At 39.1% G+C, this 15,731-nt stretch overlaps 1 protein-coding gene across 4 annotated transcripts in view; it reads right to left on the reverse strand.

Annotated features, from left to right (window-relative positions):
- Positions 1-1,740: 1,740 nt before the first annotated feature.
- PRKD1 (protein kinase D1) overlaps positions 1,741-15,731 on the reverse strand; it is a 154,578-nt gene continuing 140,587 nt past the window's right edge. For 3 of the 4 annotated variants that reach the window (XM_042445512.1, XM_042445514.1, XM_042445515.1), the window contains 4 exons: positions 15,565-15,663; positions 12,443-12,710; positions 5,260-5,345; positions 1,741-4,563 (listed from right to left, as the gene is read on the reverse strand). In XM_042445512.1, coding sequence (XP_042301446.1) covers positions 4,345-4,563; positions 5,260-5,345; positions 12,443-12,710; positions 15,565-15,663 — 672 coding nt within the window. In that variant the 3' untranslated portion in view covers positions 1,741-4,344. Of the gene's footprint in view, positions 4,564-5,259; positions 5,346-12,442; positions 12,711-15,564; positions 15,664-15,731 lie in introns of those variants that run through there. The other variant, XM_042445516.1, reaches the window with a different exon arrangement.

Below are 15,731 nucleotides of genomic sequence, written 5' to 3' on the forward strand. Positions count from 1 at the left end.
TTCTAGCTCTACTTGGAAATCCCTGGTGTTGCTGGGTTGTGTCTCATTCAAGTACTAACTGGATCAGGCCCTGCTCAGCTTCCAAAATCAGATGAGATCAAGGGTGTTCAGGATGGTACTGGTTTTAGAATCATAGAATTTGAAGGAATGGCATAGGTCATCAAGTCCAACTCCCTGCTCAGTGCAGTAAATCCAACTAGGACATTGCTAGCAGGTAGCTATCTAACCTCTTTTTTTAAGATGTTGAGAAAAAGACCCCACCACCTCTCTTAATAATTGGTTCTGTTATCAAACAACTCCTACTCTCAAGAAGCTCCTTCTAATAATTCATCAAAATCTACCCTCTTGTAAATTAAAATCATTAGACCTAGCCCTACCCTCTGGAGCAGCAGAGAACAAGCCAACACCCTCTCCTCTGTGACAGCTCTTTAGATACTTAAAGAGTGAAATCATGTCATCCTCTCAATCATCTCTTCACCAAATATGCCCAGATCCCTCAACCTTTCCTATTGTTTTGCTTGTCTTTCTTTGAACCTGCTCCATCTTGTCTATATCCTTCCTAAAATAAGGTACCCAAAACTGAACATGGCACTCTAGATGAGGCCTAATGTAGAATATAGTGGGACTATAATTCCCTTGCCTTGGAAACGAAGTTCTATTAATGCAGGCTAAAATATTATTTGTAGCATCACATTTTGTTGCAGTGTCACACATGTATAATAATTTTAAAAAAACTTTATTTATATACCGCTTTTCCAGCAAGATCAAAGCGGTTTACAGATACAGTTAAGACAAACATATCATATCATAGCACAATAGAATTACAACTATAGATACAAATCTGATAAAAATTTTAAAAACAGTATATAACAGTATACTGTATGATCAAGAATAATCTCAAGGTTTTTTCACAGGTTTTGATCTGTTTTAAAAGATTGTTGTATTTTCTGTCCTTTTTTTCAGACTACATTTTTGGCCCTATGGTGGGAACCAGAATCAGAAAAAGAAGTAAAAGAATGAAAAGAATCTAAATGCTTGTGTATACATGGTGTATTTCCCACTTTCTGGTTATTTTGTGAAGCAAAAACCTCCATGTTGAAAGCATTGCTCATGAGTTGTTATGTTTAGTTTCACATCATTGACAATAGCCAGGGTGGCTGAATCCAGTTGCTTGGGTTGTGATTTGCTCTTCTTTGAATAGAAAGGTGAGAGACAAGAGAGACTGATTTAAAAGAAATTGGAGTTTTCTAGCTCCACATCCTACAGTGTTCGAGTGTTATCTTCTGGAACTGATTTCCAGGTGGTAGAACTCAGAAGGTAGGACTGCCTAATACAGTCGGCCTTCCACATTCACGGAGGTTGGGGGAACAAGGCCCCTGCAAATGTGGAAAATTCACCAATAGGGCAAGCCCTGCCCACTTCCTCCTTTCATGCCTGGGACATGCTGTCCCAGGCATGGGAAGAGGGGCCAGGGGAGTCCATGCATGAGCAAGCTGTCCCAGGCATCAGATGAGAGAAGGGGTTGGGGGTGGGCTCCCCAGCCCTTCCAATCGTGAAAGAGCCCTGGTGGTGCAGTGGTTAAATGCCTGTACTGCATCCCCTCACTCAAAACCATAAGGTTGCTAGTTCAATACCAGCAAAAGGGCTCAAGCTTGACTCAGGCTTGCATCCTTACAAGGTCGCTAAAATGAGTACCCAGAATGTTGGGGGGAATTAGCTTACAGTTGTAAACCACTTAGACACTGTTAGTTCAGTATGAAGTGGTGTATAAATGAAGCTGTTTTGTTTGAATAATCAAATTCGCGAATGCCAGGTCCATGAGTGTGAAGGGCTAACTGTAATTTTATGATCTCCATCAGAGGCCCTCTGCTATGTCCTACCACCTAAAGTATAAGTTGGTGGGTACAAGGGATAAGGGCTCTTCCCTATAGCAGCATCCTGAATATGGAAGTCCTCCCAATGGGAAGTCAGGTTGGCTCCATCTTTAACATGTTTTTAACTAGCAGCAAAACTTGTATTGTTCCTTTGAGCCTTTGATAATGTTACTCCTTTTTTTAAAAAAGTCACATTACTGCTTTTATTTTGCTATTATGATCTCCTGTTTTTAATGTATGGTTTTATTGCTGTTTTAATTATACATCACTTTGTCCTGGTGGGCAAGCTACTTCCTTTGATTCCCTTCTCAGAAAAAAAAACAAAAAAACAGAATCTTGTTGGAGAGTTTCACATGAGCAAGCACCATCTTTATAGTGACATGCCACTTCCTAATGTGAACAGTCTTTATTGCAACAAGCAGAAACAGGTCCCTACTGCAATTCCTCTTCAAGCCAGTGATCATTCTTGCAAGGGAGATTGGGACCATCACCTACTGCTTTCTGGATGACAGGTGAGCAGACTCCCTCAGTTGTAGGGGCTGCTGTCCAGTAAGTGAGGATTGGAGAATGTCACTATGCCTATGCATCCCCAAAACTAGGCCATGTAGGGATTATGAACATGAAACAGTCACAAGTGTGTGACTCTAGATTATGCATTTGTAACTACCCAATAGGATTTTGCGTTTAATTCCTACCACTGATGGTTGATCTGTGATTTTATACAATAAGCAGAGGCACATCCAACTTTTATAATATGTACGTACACAGCCACATGCAGACATCAATCTTATTGACCTTCCTTTCCCAGACATCCATCTGACTATATTCCATAACATGTGTAAATGCAACATACACTTGTTTTATAAAAATTTGCTTTAAACAGATATTTGGAAGGAGCTATGCATATCTATCACTTGATGTTTTTACAGATATTAGTCTATACATGTAGCAAATGATTTGAGAGCTATTAATAAAAAGCATTGCCTTGAGGAGATCACATATTTCTGTGTTCTCAGATGTGTGATGGCTCATTCTTAGCACAAGCAAGTAACTGAGAATACAGTCATGCAAATCTGAATCAATTCTTTAGGAAGCCTTGCAGAGCCTGGAAAATTAGCATAATATACTGCCTGAGAGCCACAACTTGCTAGAGGGTGATCTGTACAGACTCCATGAGTCATCAGGGGAGTACTACAGCCAATATACAATAGTACATATTATAGTAACCTGCCTTAACATTACATAGACATCAACTATGATCTGAATTTGAAAACACATTTTGTGACCCCGAGTGAGTCATCAGGAATATTCAAGAAATAACTTCACTGAACCTGGTAATTAAAATAACAAATTATCTATCCACCTATCTACTTAACCAGGTATCAAGTTATATAGATGAACTGGATTTATTTCCAAGACATGTGTTCTCAGCACTGCTATCCAAAACTGCAGTTCTAATGTTAATTTTTCATCCACTGTTACTTTTTTTAAATCAGACATTAATGGTATGAACACCATTACTGGTGTTACCACTAACATAATTTAGAATCATTGGACCATATTATTTAAAAATGATTTATATTAGTTAATATTTTTACCAATGCTCTTGCTCCAAACTTGGAAATTCTTAAGATTGGTATAAAGTATTTCAACATCAAAACATATCTTTTAAGCAGAATTTTATTCAAAACATACATAAAGGCAATATGATTTTTAGCTTCTAAGTGTACATGTTACAGCAGGATATTGTAAGAACAAGGAAATAAACTACCAATAAGGGCTACAATGTACATTACTAAGGCATTTAGGTTTAACATTTTGCACCTTCCATGACTGAGTAATGTGATTCATTGGCCGGTGCGTTCATTCAAATGCTCATCACAGAGGGGTGTCTGGTCTGCATCTGTACAATTCTGTGTCTTTTTTTACAATTTCCCCCATGCTTTTTGCATCAATATCACAATATATTGTTCCACAGCAAAACAAAAAAACAGAAATCCCCAACTTTATTGAAAATGTTAAAAGTTGTTCACAGAACAGCATTAGTAATCTACTCTTCAAGAGTTTGCAAACAAATACAATACCAATTAATAATGAACACAAAAGCAGAGATCTGCCTGGAGATGTTTTGTCTTACAAAATGAGACTTGAGTAAAGGAAACACTTCTCTGAAAAGGCACAGTGGAAATAGGTTTGAATACTCAGCATACAACAGGAATCATCCACAACAACAGGTTGAGTGTTTCTGAGAACTTTTTGTTAATATAACACAGTTGCTCACACAATTTTTTTTTTTTAAATGCTTCTGTTGATTTGTCTTGGCAACTCCCATACATCAATGGTGGTAACAGTGTAACAGCTTTGTTCCCATCTGACAGAAAATAATGGCAGTTCTGCAAAGCAAATGTTAAACATGACCGTATGTATTTATTAGTTCCACAGTGTTTTGACAGATTACAAGGGCTGCAATTTAAAGGATACTGACACGCTCACTGAGGGCTTTCAACTCTGCTTCCTCTGGCTCAGGATTTTCATTGCGGTTAGCACTTGAACTGATAAGGTGTGCTGGATACTGCAATCCATTTTCCCCTGCATACTGTTCCCACCGTGAGTCATCACTCTCATGGGTGATGTAACGTTCTCCTATTTTACACTCAAGCTCACGTAGATCTAGCCAGGTTTGGTAATCCTGCGAGGAGGCAAAATAATATGATCCATATGAAAAGACAATACCTCAAATGCTCATTTCTTTATATTCTAACAAGAGTAAGGCAGATGGTATATGCTACTATCCAAAAATGCAGGTGCATCACCAGTTTTAACTGGTCTAAATCTAAGTGTTAGTCCCAATGAGAATAAATCTAGTGAATCAATTACAGTTTGGTAAGTCAAACCTTATACATGTACCATTAATTCAGCCAGTAAATTTATAAAATAGTAAATCTGCAAAAATGCAGGACAAACCAATAAAAGCAATAAAAAATATACAGCAGTAAAGAGCAACTAAGAAGCAGCCAAAAACATGAAAAATAATGTCCTACTTGGGTATCCTAATGATACCCGGAATTGAACCTCAGTCCTTTTGTATGCAGCATATGTCCTGCCACTGAGGTACAGCCTCTGCTAGGATCAGGATACTATACATACTCTGGCAGATGTTTGAATGGACATTCAAATGTTAACACTTGGCTTCTAATGACTGGCATTCTGAGCACACTTTTCAGCAACTCCTGAACAAGGAATGCATCACTTAGTTTAACCATTACTCTTTGTTGATGTACAGATAACTCTCCTTCAGTTTGGAGTGGGAGTTATAAAAATGCCCATATTTGGTATCTAACTATAAAGACACAGAAGGCAAAAGACATGAAATTTACAGCATTACCTGTAGCCACGGGTGGCTTAATGTCTTGTCCACACTGTAGCGCTTTCTCATTTTCACTTGCAACAAATTATTTATGAGATCAATAGCTAGAGAAAAAAAATAATATTGAAAGACATCACTCTCAAATGCCTGCTTGAATCTCATATAGTAACAAGACAGATATGGTAACAAAAACTAAACTGCAAAACAAAACTTATCAGTCTCTGTAAAGTTGAAGGCTTTCATGGCCGGCCTCCATAGTTTTTTGTAGGTTTTTCGGGCTATGTGGCCATGTTCTAGAAGAACTGTTCTAGAACATGGCCGCATCACCCGAAAAACCCACAAAAAATTATCACTGTTTCCAAATGTTATGCCAGTTGATGTACTCCGACTTTCTGCCTGTTTTAACCAAGTTACTATGAGTTCTCACACAAACACATATGTAAAAGTAATAATTTTTTTAAGTTGAAATAAAGATAAAGAAAAACACACAAGCATTTTACTACTCCTCTGACATTTCAGATACAGCAATGTACTACACAGTACTCTTCTTTAGTACCAAAAATACAACTGCAATATTGCTATTCTTTGCTTTGCTTCCTTGTTAGGTAAGATATTTTTTGGTTTGTGTATCTGTTTGACAGTGACTATTGCAGAGAGAAAAAAGTATGGTTCCCATGTGTGTGGACATACCTCATCTTTGTTTTAGACCAATATCTCTAAAGTAACAGGGTTTTTTTTCACTGTATATTGCAAATGGTACCCACATATAAAACTCAATGTTTTAATATTTATGCTCATTCACGTACTAGGCTTCATTAAACAAATGCTTCAACTTCCAAGCCAATTCCACAATACAGTAGGGTGCAAGGAAAACTACAGTTGGGGGGGGAGATGGCATGAAAAACAGTAACCGCTTCCATATGTTCCTTGGATTATGAGACCAGTATGTGTTCATGTTGTTGTTGTGTGCCTTCAAGTTGTTTCCAGCTTATGGTGATCCTGAGGCAAACATATCTTGGGGTTTTCTTGGGAAGATTTAGTCAGAGGAACTTTGCCATTGCTTCCCTTGAAGGTGAGAGCATGTGACTTACCCAACATCACCCAGTGGGTTTCATGACTGAGCAGGGAATCAAACCATGATCTCCAGAGTGGTACTCCAACACTCAAACCACTACTTCACACTTGCTACAATATATATGGGGTTTTTTTTGGGGGGGGGGGGTGTATCTCATCAGACATCCAGGCTCAACACATCACTGTAGGGACTATCTTGGGTGAAGAATGTCACAGTCCATCTGGTAGTGCAGCCTTGTTCCTCAGGTAGTATGTGATTCTCCTACACATAACATAAGGATTGGGACCACCACATTACAGACTGCAGCTGTGGGTGGTACCATGTTACAAACATGGGGGCTATTTATTTCCCAGAAGCCAACAGTTTCCCTGATCTCTGGAATGGAGTAGGATGGCCAACCAACCAACCAGAGGCACCCTGGTTAGCTAGTAGGAAGCTCAAGAGCAAAGTGAGATTTCTCTCAGCTCCACTCCTGGCACATATAAGCAGCTTTCTAAATCATACCAACATTCAGACAGCTTCAGTCATTGTTCCTACCAACCCTCCCTCAGTTCGTGTTTGTAGTTCAACACTGCTAATATAGAGTGTAACAAATATGGATAGGTTTGACATAGATATTCAGATCACTTCAACAGGGGCCATTTGTCATTCATATCCAGTATGGGAATTCTTTTTTAGGGACCTTGGATGTGTCAGCGTCCAGATCACACCCAGCTCAGGAGGCAGATGGCTCTGTCTCATTCCTAGGTGGCAGTGAAACCACACAGTAGCTTCTGCCCAAGCAGATTCCTGTGTCTATCATTACAACAGTACCCATCCCACAGGCTTGTTGAATAGATTTTCCTTGGCTGGAGGTCAGGTCAACCAATGAATGGATTAATCCTATCTGATGCTGTGAACCAATTTTATTCTGCTACAAGCAATATAGTTGGTTTCTATTCCAATGTAGTTAGTGCTCATTCTTACTAAACAGTAAGACCTACATTTGATGTTCTGTCCACAAAGAGGCTGAGATAAACACAAAACAAATGCTTTTATCTATATATAGTATCCAGACAGGTTCTGCAATAAGTGTAATCTGTCATTTGAAATATGTGTTTCAATAATATTTTTGTGTCTAATCTCAATATCACAACATTTAGTCCCTTATGGACAGAGAATTCAAGTATTCTTCACTTCAAATCTTTTAAAAAATAATAATTTAGTTGAGGACATAGTTGTTAAAAGCACATAAACTATGTGATAGCAGCTCTTTCAGATTTCCCTATGCAGTTTCTTTCTGTCCTGAGTCAAGCAGATAGAGTCCTTGGTGTTTGATTGATTAATTCATGTTTGTTTAACAGTCCCTCTCCCACCCATGTGCTTTGGCTGTCTCGGGAACGAAGGCAGAAACACTGAAGCCTCATATTGACTGCTGCTTCCTTCTTGCCACTCACATACACACACTGAAGGAGCCTCCAAGTTTTATACTCAACTTATCCATGGGTCATGTCAAAATCCATCATTTTGCCCCCTAAAACTTGCCCTCAATTTATACATGAGATTGACTATATATGGTAGATTAAATTATTCAGAAAAAAATGAGTGATGGCCTATTACTAAAGGGCACAAGTCATTCTTTGTCACACCCCTGAAATTTCTTCTTTCACCCCTTGTAGGCACCCCAGGTTGGGAACCCCTGGTCTAAATTTTTTTCCTTCCAGTAGGTTATAAGAGGAACTGTTATTTAACATTAAGACCTGAAGGTTGCTAGTTTCTTTCTGTGTCTTCTCTGAGATTGTAACCTATGGGAAGTGTCTGTCTTGTTCTAACATCTCTCAGGGGCTATGCAGACTGCCCCATTTATGGTGAGATCAGAGACGTGGCAGCCACACACAGCGGCCCCGATCTGGCCTTTGCAAGGTGCAAAAAGGAGCCGCAAAATGTGGCTCCTTTTTGTGCACTGCAAAGGACACAATAGGCATGGTGCCATAGTTTCATGGTGCTCCTTCGGCGCTGAGTCATGTGGACGCAGCACCATAGGAGCACTGTGATGCTGTGTGGTGTGGCATGCGGCATCACGCCAGCCTGAAGGCGGAGCCGGGGCATGCATCATATGGACACTCTACTCCCAGGACAGCTTTTCTTGCTAGTCTGCACAACCTCTCAGATTGTGAATATATTGGCATGATTTGGTTTGTCTTGTCTTATCAATTGTATATAAGTCACCTTTTTCAGCTAAAGAAGAGAATGAAAATGCTAAATATATAAACACCTGAACACAAATAATTTGTTAACATCAAGTATTCACTGAATACACTAAGTGTTATTATATTTTATCCTACCTGATCATTAGCCATATAGGCCAGATGTGTATTATGTAGCTGGAAGCAGTTTCTGAGGAACGTGAGGCAGAGGTCACATGCAGCCTTACTTCCTCATTCTTTAATGGTGAGGCCTGAACCCAGAACCTTTTGCATGTAAATTATGTTTTTCTCTTAGAGAATTATGAGCCCTCTAATTCATGCATAGGGCTGATTCTAGGGAAACCAAATAAGTGTGCTGCTCTCAGTTAACCCACAAAGTAGCATTTAATATGGTAAGAAAGATTAGTATGAACCTGACAAGTGGTTGCACACCATAAATTTAGAAAATAAGAAGGACATCAACTGATATTATTGTACAATGGTATAACCTATGTTTACAAAATTAAAATCACTGGTATTCTCTTCTGTTACCTTATATTCCAAATTACTTAGAAAAATATTCTAAGAATGAAGGTAGGATCAAAAACATAACCAGCTGTAAGGCTGGGCAGGCACAAGGAACTTTTAAAGTTACAAGTTTTTTCATATATAATGACATAAGTAACATGCCTTGAGTGTCAACCAATTTTCTTGCTAGATGCTGTGATGGGCTAGAACAGCCTTGAGCAGAATACTGCTTTTCAAAATAATAAGGCCAAGTTAAAGCCTTTAAATCAATATGCAATTCTTTTTATTGGCAATCATACATTCTGTTTTCCACATTTTAATGAGAAATATTGCCTACATTAAAGAGGTGAAACAGAAACTCTCACTATGAAACGCAAGGCAGGAATCAAATGAATAGACCTTGGTGCTAATTTTCAAAGCTCCCTCTCCAGCAATAATATATTTTCCCTTTGCTTTTGGTATTGTGATTAGGTAAATCATTACTTCTTTCTGAATGGCAAAGAACAGACACATTGCAAAATCACTGGATTAACCATCTTTCTCTGAAGTTGTACACAAATATATAGCTTCATAGGTTGTAGCTGCACGTAGCTATGTATAGGTGCATAGGTTGTAGCTGCACATTGGTTCAAAGCTGGCACTAGAACAAGAAGTAAAATAATTTTCAAATTCTTATATATGTTAGGCTATTATAGTGCAGAGGTTTGTGTGCTGGATTCCTTGCTTGATCATCAAAACCAAGGCACACCCTCTCAGGGATGGCAATGGTAACCCCCCTCTGTTGAAACCTGCCAAGAAAACCCTATAATAAGTTTGCCTTAGGGCCACCATAAGTCAATAATGCCTTAGAGGCACACATCATCATCATCAACATTCTATATTTACATTAAAGATGCAATTGGCATGTTATATCATGTTAGATCAAGCTTAGTGTCTGTAAACAATAGGAAATTATTAAATTTTGCATCCTGGATATTTATACAATATGGGTGAAATGAAACTAGTGTGAATGTCTCTGTAATAAAGACATTGGAGTAACACAAATTCTATTGTTTCTATATAACCAGACTTACAGAGGCATTGTTTCTCTAAATAAGGGATCTTCCTATATCAGCTTTCAAGAACAGCTGAAGGAGAGAATGGCATCTTGCTAGAGTAAAGACTCTCCACTGATTAGATACTTCTAGATTAGTTAAATATGCCATGGAGAGGTGAAGTTATAGTCACTAACTATAAAAGTTGGAGACCAAACAAGATCCAGTTGACATTTCCAAAACAGGGAGTAAACAGTTTTGTCCCCAGGAGACAATATTCTATTTTGAATTGGAAATATGATGGGAAGGAGGTCCAATGGCTTCACATGCTCCCTCTCTCATATATGGTTTTTAGGTCACACAATTCTCACCTCAGGCTTGATCCTCCTTCCCCTGCTGGAAGAATGAAACTTCCTTCCTACCTGAATGTTCTCTGAACTGTTACAAAAAATAACATAAAATACATCTTTCATTGCTAGAAACATGCACAATCTCTCCCATGTTCCATGTCTTAAGAAGAGTTACAAAGTTTTGTATCTCCATCAAACATTAAAATATCCCATACTATACTACATTAGTACTGGAAGGTAGGTAGGGGTGTGTGTGTGTGTGTGTGAGAGAGAGAGAGAGAGAGAGAGAGAAACAGAGAGACAGAGAGAGATGACGAGGGAGAGAGAGGGGGCACCATTGTAGTATAGTAGCTTGAGTGTGGATTTGGACTGCATCTATCTATAGAGTGAACCAGATCAGTCAAAAGGAATGGCCAGAGCCTGTTCTGGCCACAATTAGCTCAGGACCATGGCAATTGCACAGCCTGCTCTCAAAATGAGCTGCCACTACAGTCCCGAATGGGCTGCCGGCAGGAGAGGATTTAATCTGCTCCTGAAAAGGCTGGCTTTTGCTGCCTTGGTGTGCCCTTGGCATGGCTTCTGGCCACTTTGGGAGTGTATCTCATCTAAATGCCATGCTGCCTAAGTGGCTGGAAGCCTCATTATTTGGCCCATCTGTTTCAGGCCTATATTGTAGAAATAACACAGCTTGACACCAGTTTATGTGTTGTAGCTCCATCTGCCAAAAAATGCTGATGCCTCACAAAACTACAAATCCCAGGAATCTGTAGGATGGAACCATGGCATTAAAGTTATGTTAAAACTGCATTATTTCTACATTGTAGATGCACTTAGGACTGTGGGAAACTAAGCTCAAATCCCCTCTTGGTCAGTTAAATTCAGTGGTTGACTTTAGATAGTCTACACTCTTAACCTCAGAGGAAGGCAAAGGCAAACCCTATCTGAAGAAATCTTGCCAAGAAAACCTCACGATAGGTTTTCTTTGTTGTTGCCCTAAGTCAGAAATGACTTGAAGGCACACAACAGTTGAAAGATGTGTACACAATTCAAGTTTAGTCCTGCACAACTATGAAAATGTACACTGTTCTATTGGATTGTGAGAGTTTATCTATTTTCTGGTGAGATGGGTCAATTTTTTTTTGGGTGGCAGCAGTAGTTCAGGCCATCCTCCTAGATTATGGTGCATCATATATGGTTACAGAAGCCTAGTATGATGAGGAAAATCTATGAAGGCTGATGTTCATTTGGCTAGCTGGGTGCAGCTAGACATCTAGGAAACCTGGTGCTCTAATTTGGGGAGGAAGCAAGAATGTCTCCATCATTCCCCTAATCAAACCAAAATGACAGAAACACCTTGTGTATACATGTTGTGTACAACATCCAATACTAGATTTGTTATGATGAAGATAAATATATGTATAGACAGCATAAGAACTGCTAAGTATATACACAAACAACACTCCATTATTTTCTTTCCAAATGATGACCTATTGTTGGGTTTTGGAAATCATTTGCAGGGGCATTCTTGAAATACCAGCAGGCTAATGGAGGATGCCAAACCATGTCCTGAAGTGGGACAGTGCTCTCTTTTTGAGTGTGTGTGTGTGTGTGTGTGTGTGTGTGTACCTGGGAGAGGGACAAGGAGGGGAAATCCTGCCACATAATATTGAAAGGCAGACCATAAGGATATGTTCTTAGAATTTTGACTGAAAACTTTGAAACTTCCTCTAATTCATCCCCCTTCACCCACCCTTCTGCAAGACAAATGAGCCTATGAAAGTACAAGAAGGGAACTCTGGCATACACTTTGTTCTACTACTTATTTGGCAGGATTGTTTTCTGGCTTCTCTTTTAAAGCTATCTGTTTAATCTTACCTTTTATCTATTTAAAGATATGTGATATTTTTATAGAGGATGAGGGAGGGAGGTTTGAAGTGTTTACTGCTTCAGGCAGCCCTCACTGAAATCTAGAGGGATATAAATATTTTCATTTTCGTGTGTGTGTGTGTGTGTGTGTGTGTAAACTAGATTTTTTAAATAAAGTAATACCTTCATGGGAGATTTCTTTCCAGGGGTTGGGTGGGTACATAAAAGCAGCATTCTGGATTTGATCATGAATGTCTTCATCTTCATTGAATGGAAATGTACCACTAAGGCTGACATAGATAATGACCCCCACGGACCACATATCTAATGACCTATTGTACCCTTTGTTTCTCAGGACTTCAGGAGCAAGGTAGGCTGGTGTACCCACAACCGAACGTCTGAACGATTTCTCTCCAATGATCCGGGCAAAACCAAAATCGCAAAGCTTCACCTGTCAGCACAGAAGTCAATGATACAAACTTGTTAAAATTCAAACGTATATTTATTTATTCATTTATTTGTACTTTGAGGTACACACATCATCCATATATATGCAAATAACTTGTTAATATGTTGAAAGGTAAGTAGAGATTAGATATAGGTCTTCATTTTTGTTAACACTGTGTAATATTGCACAGCCAATGTTGACTACATGGGCAGCTTTTCTACATGTGCTCTTCTACATGTGACACGTAATAACCTTTCTACAGTGCTCTTCTGTCAAGCCAGATTATAAGTATTATAAATGCAACACCATTAATACATTTTACAGCATAGGCAAACAACAACAACAACAACAACACACGTTTGAACTTCCAAGACTGGGTCAGAGTAAGAAGACAAATATTTAGGTAAATGAATTTTCATATGGGATATGTATGAATATAATAAAAGCAAGGGCATACTTTATTTATTTAATTAATTTCTATCCACCTTTCTTGTGAGCCCATAGTGGCTCACAATAACAATTTTAAAAACATATTGCAATAAAACAATTAAAACATCAGCTATAAACAATATAAAATTACAAATATTAAAATCACAATACAGTGCGCCTGCATCAAATGCAGCCGCAATGGGAGAAGGGGCGACACATCCCATAGGGAATGGTGTGCGTGTGCTGCTGTGCCGCTGTGCTGCCATGTGCACGAGCCCCATTCATTTAAATGGGGCTTGAGCATAGGCAGAATTCCCTTTACGCAGGGGAGTCCGAAACAGATCCCCCGCATAAAGAAAAATCACAATACCCATCCCATATAAAACCCTTCCTATAACTACATATTAACAGACTGCCTGAACAGGGACAGTGTTACCTGCCGACAAAAGATCAGCAAGGAGGGGGGCAGCCTTGCTTCTCATGGAAGAGCATTACAGAGGGAAGGACCAGCCACCGAGAAGGCTCTGTCTCGTGTCCTCACCAGGCAAGTCTGTGATGGTGGAGGGACTGAGAGAAAGCCCTCCCCAGAAGATCTTAGGGCTCTAGCAGGTTTGTATGGGGAGATACAGTCTCTCAAATCATCTGGACCTAAACCATGTAGGGTTTTATAAGTCATAACCAGCACTTTGAATTGTGCCCAGAAACGTACTGGTAGCCAGTGAAGCTGTTTCCAGCAGCAGCATTTTGCACATGCTGAAGTTTTCGAACAGTTTCCAAAGGCAGCCCCAAGTACAGTGCATTGCAGTAATCCAAACGTCTCAAGGAATGGGCATAGCTGGCGCATAAGTTTTAACTGTGCAAATGCACTCCTGGCCACTGCTGAAACCAGCTGGGAGGTCACCACTCCATAACCTTGCCGAAGGATCAAATATTAGAGACTGACTGATAGTTATGCAAGATGGTGGATAAGAAATCCAGGGAGGTCTTTTTCAGTAATGGCCTCACCACAGCCTCCTTTAGGCAGGATGGCAATCTACTTTGCTATAGCGAAGCTTCACCACTCCCTTTTCCCACTTCGCCAGCCCCCTCTAGCTGCTTTGAGGAGCCAGGAAGGACAAGGACCCAGTATGCACGTAGTAGTCCTCACTTCCCCAAGGATCTTGTCCACATCATCAGGCTGCATAGATCAAAACTTATCCAATAAAACAGGACAAGCAGGTGCCAAGATTACATCCACTGGACCTGTGTCAACTACAACATCCATACATTATGTTTCCCATAAATATAAGCACGGCTTCCTGACAAGTCTGAAATATCAATGACAGATGTCCTGATCAGTTAATCTCACACTGGTTTAGTTGATTGTCTTGTCTCTTCCTCAATGGTAAAAGGGAGTATCAGTCTTGTTTACTTTTTTTTTAAGCACAGCATATATATTTTCTCTTTTGATGTTTGTTCCTTGCTTTTTAAAGAAGTACACATATTCCACCTCCTAAGCTTATTTTAGAAATGTTTTTAAAATGCTTGAAAGAGAGGAAAGGCAATGGCTCTACCATCATACCACAGGAAGCTAGCTAATTGCCATTGTGATGGCTAGCTTTGGATGGAAATAAGAAAAAGCATGTTTCCCCTGAGCCTGATCCTTACTGTGACAAGTATGCTGGCCCACCATTCAAATTAGGCACATCTGAAAGCACCCACAGACTTCTCTAAAGCTGTAATACGGAAGCCTTTTTCATGTCATATTTGGGTGTGTTTTTGTTATGCTGTGGAGGGAGAAGATAAGCTATTGTTCTCTTCATTTTGATTAAAGGAAGATATTTGAAATTTGGTAGCCCAATGAAGATATGGACTGATTAGTATGACCATGATGGATGAGAGGGGGTTATTCACTTGCAGGTTCACAGAAAATATGTGCATCTGATGAGCCAGGTGGAAAGATATGGAATCTGATATACTCTGTTTGCTCTGTATACCGTTTTAGAGTAAAGGCAAGAATTTGGAATACTGGCAAGATGTATAAATTTGCCCATTACCATTTTAACAGGTATGCAAGAGAGGGGACAGATGGCTGTTGGAAAATAGGAAGGGGTTCTTGGGATGGTAAGCATCTAAGAAAAGCCGAGTTTTTAACTTATTAAAGGAAGATGGTTTATCATTGAACAATTTGCTGAGAAACCAACTCCTATTAAATTTCTATTAATAATAAATAATAATAAATAAAACTTTAATTTATATCCCGCTTTTTGTTACCACAATCAAAGCAGCGTACAACCTTTAAAAATACAATATATACAATCCCCCCCCCTTTAAAAAGGGATTAAACAATTCTATCCAAAGGGAAATGACACAAAACAAATTTTAGTAATTGTAATCTGCTTTATTAGAGCTGACTTTCCCCAAAACACAATGAGTTATTTTTACTTACTTGTGGAAAAGGATCAGCTGATGCCAGTAATACGTTTTCTGGTTTGAGATCACAATGAACAATGTTTTTAAAATGAAGATGTCTCAAAGCAACAAGGATCTGAAAAGAAAGAAATCAGCTGTTAGGTAACATTAATTTTTTCAGTACAAATATTTGTTTTAATTTGT

This window comes from Sceloporus undulatus, chromosome 1 (genome assembly GCF_019175285.1).
Source record: "Sceloporus undulatus isolate JIND9_A2432 ecotype Alabama chromosome 1, SceUnd_v1.1, whole genome shotgun sequence".
Lineage (NCBI taxonomy): Eukaryota > Metazoa > Chordata > Lepidosauria > Squamata > Phrynosomatidae > Sceloporus > Sceloporus undulatus.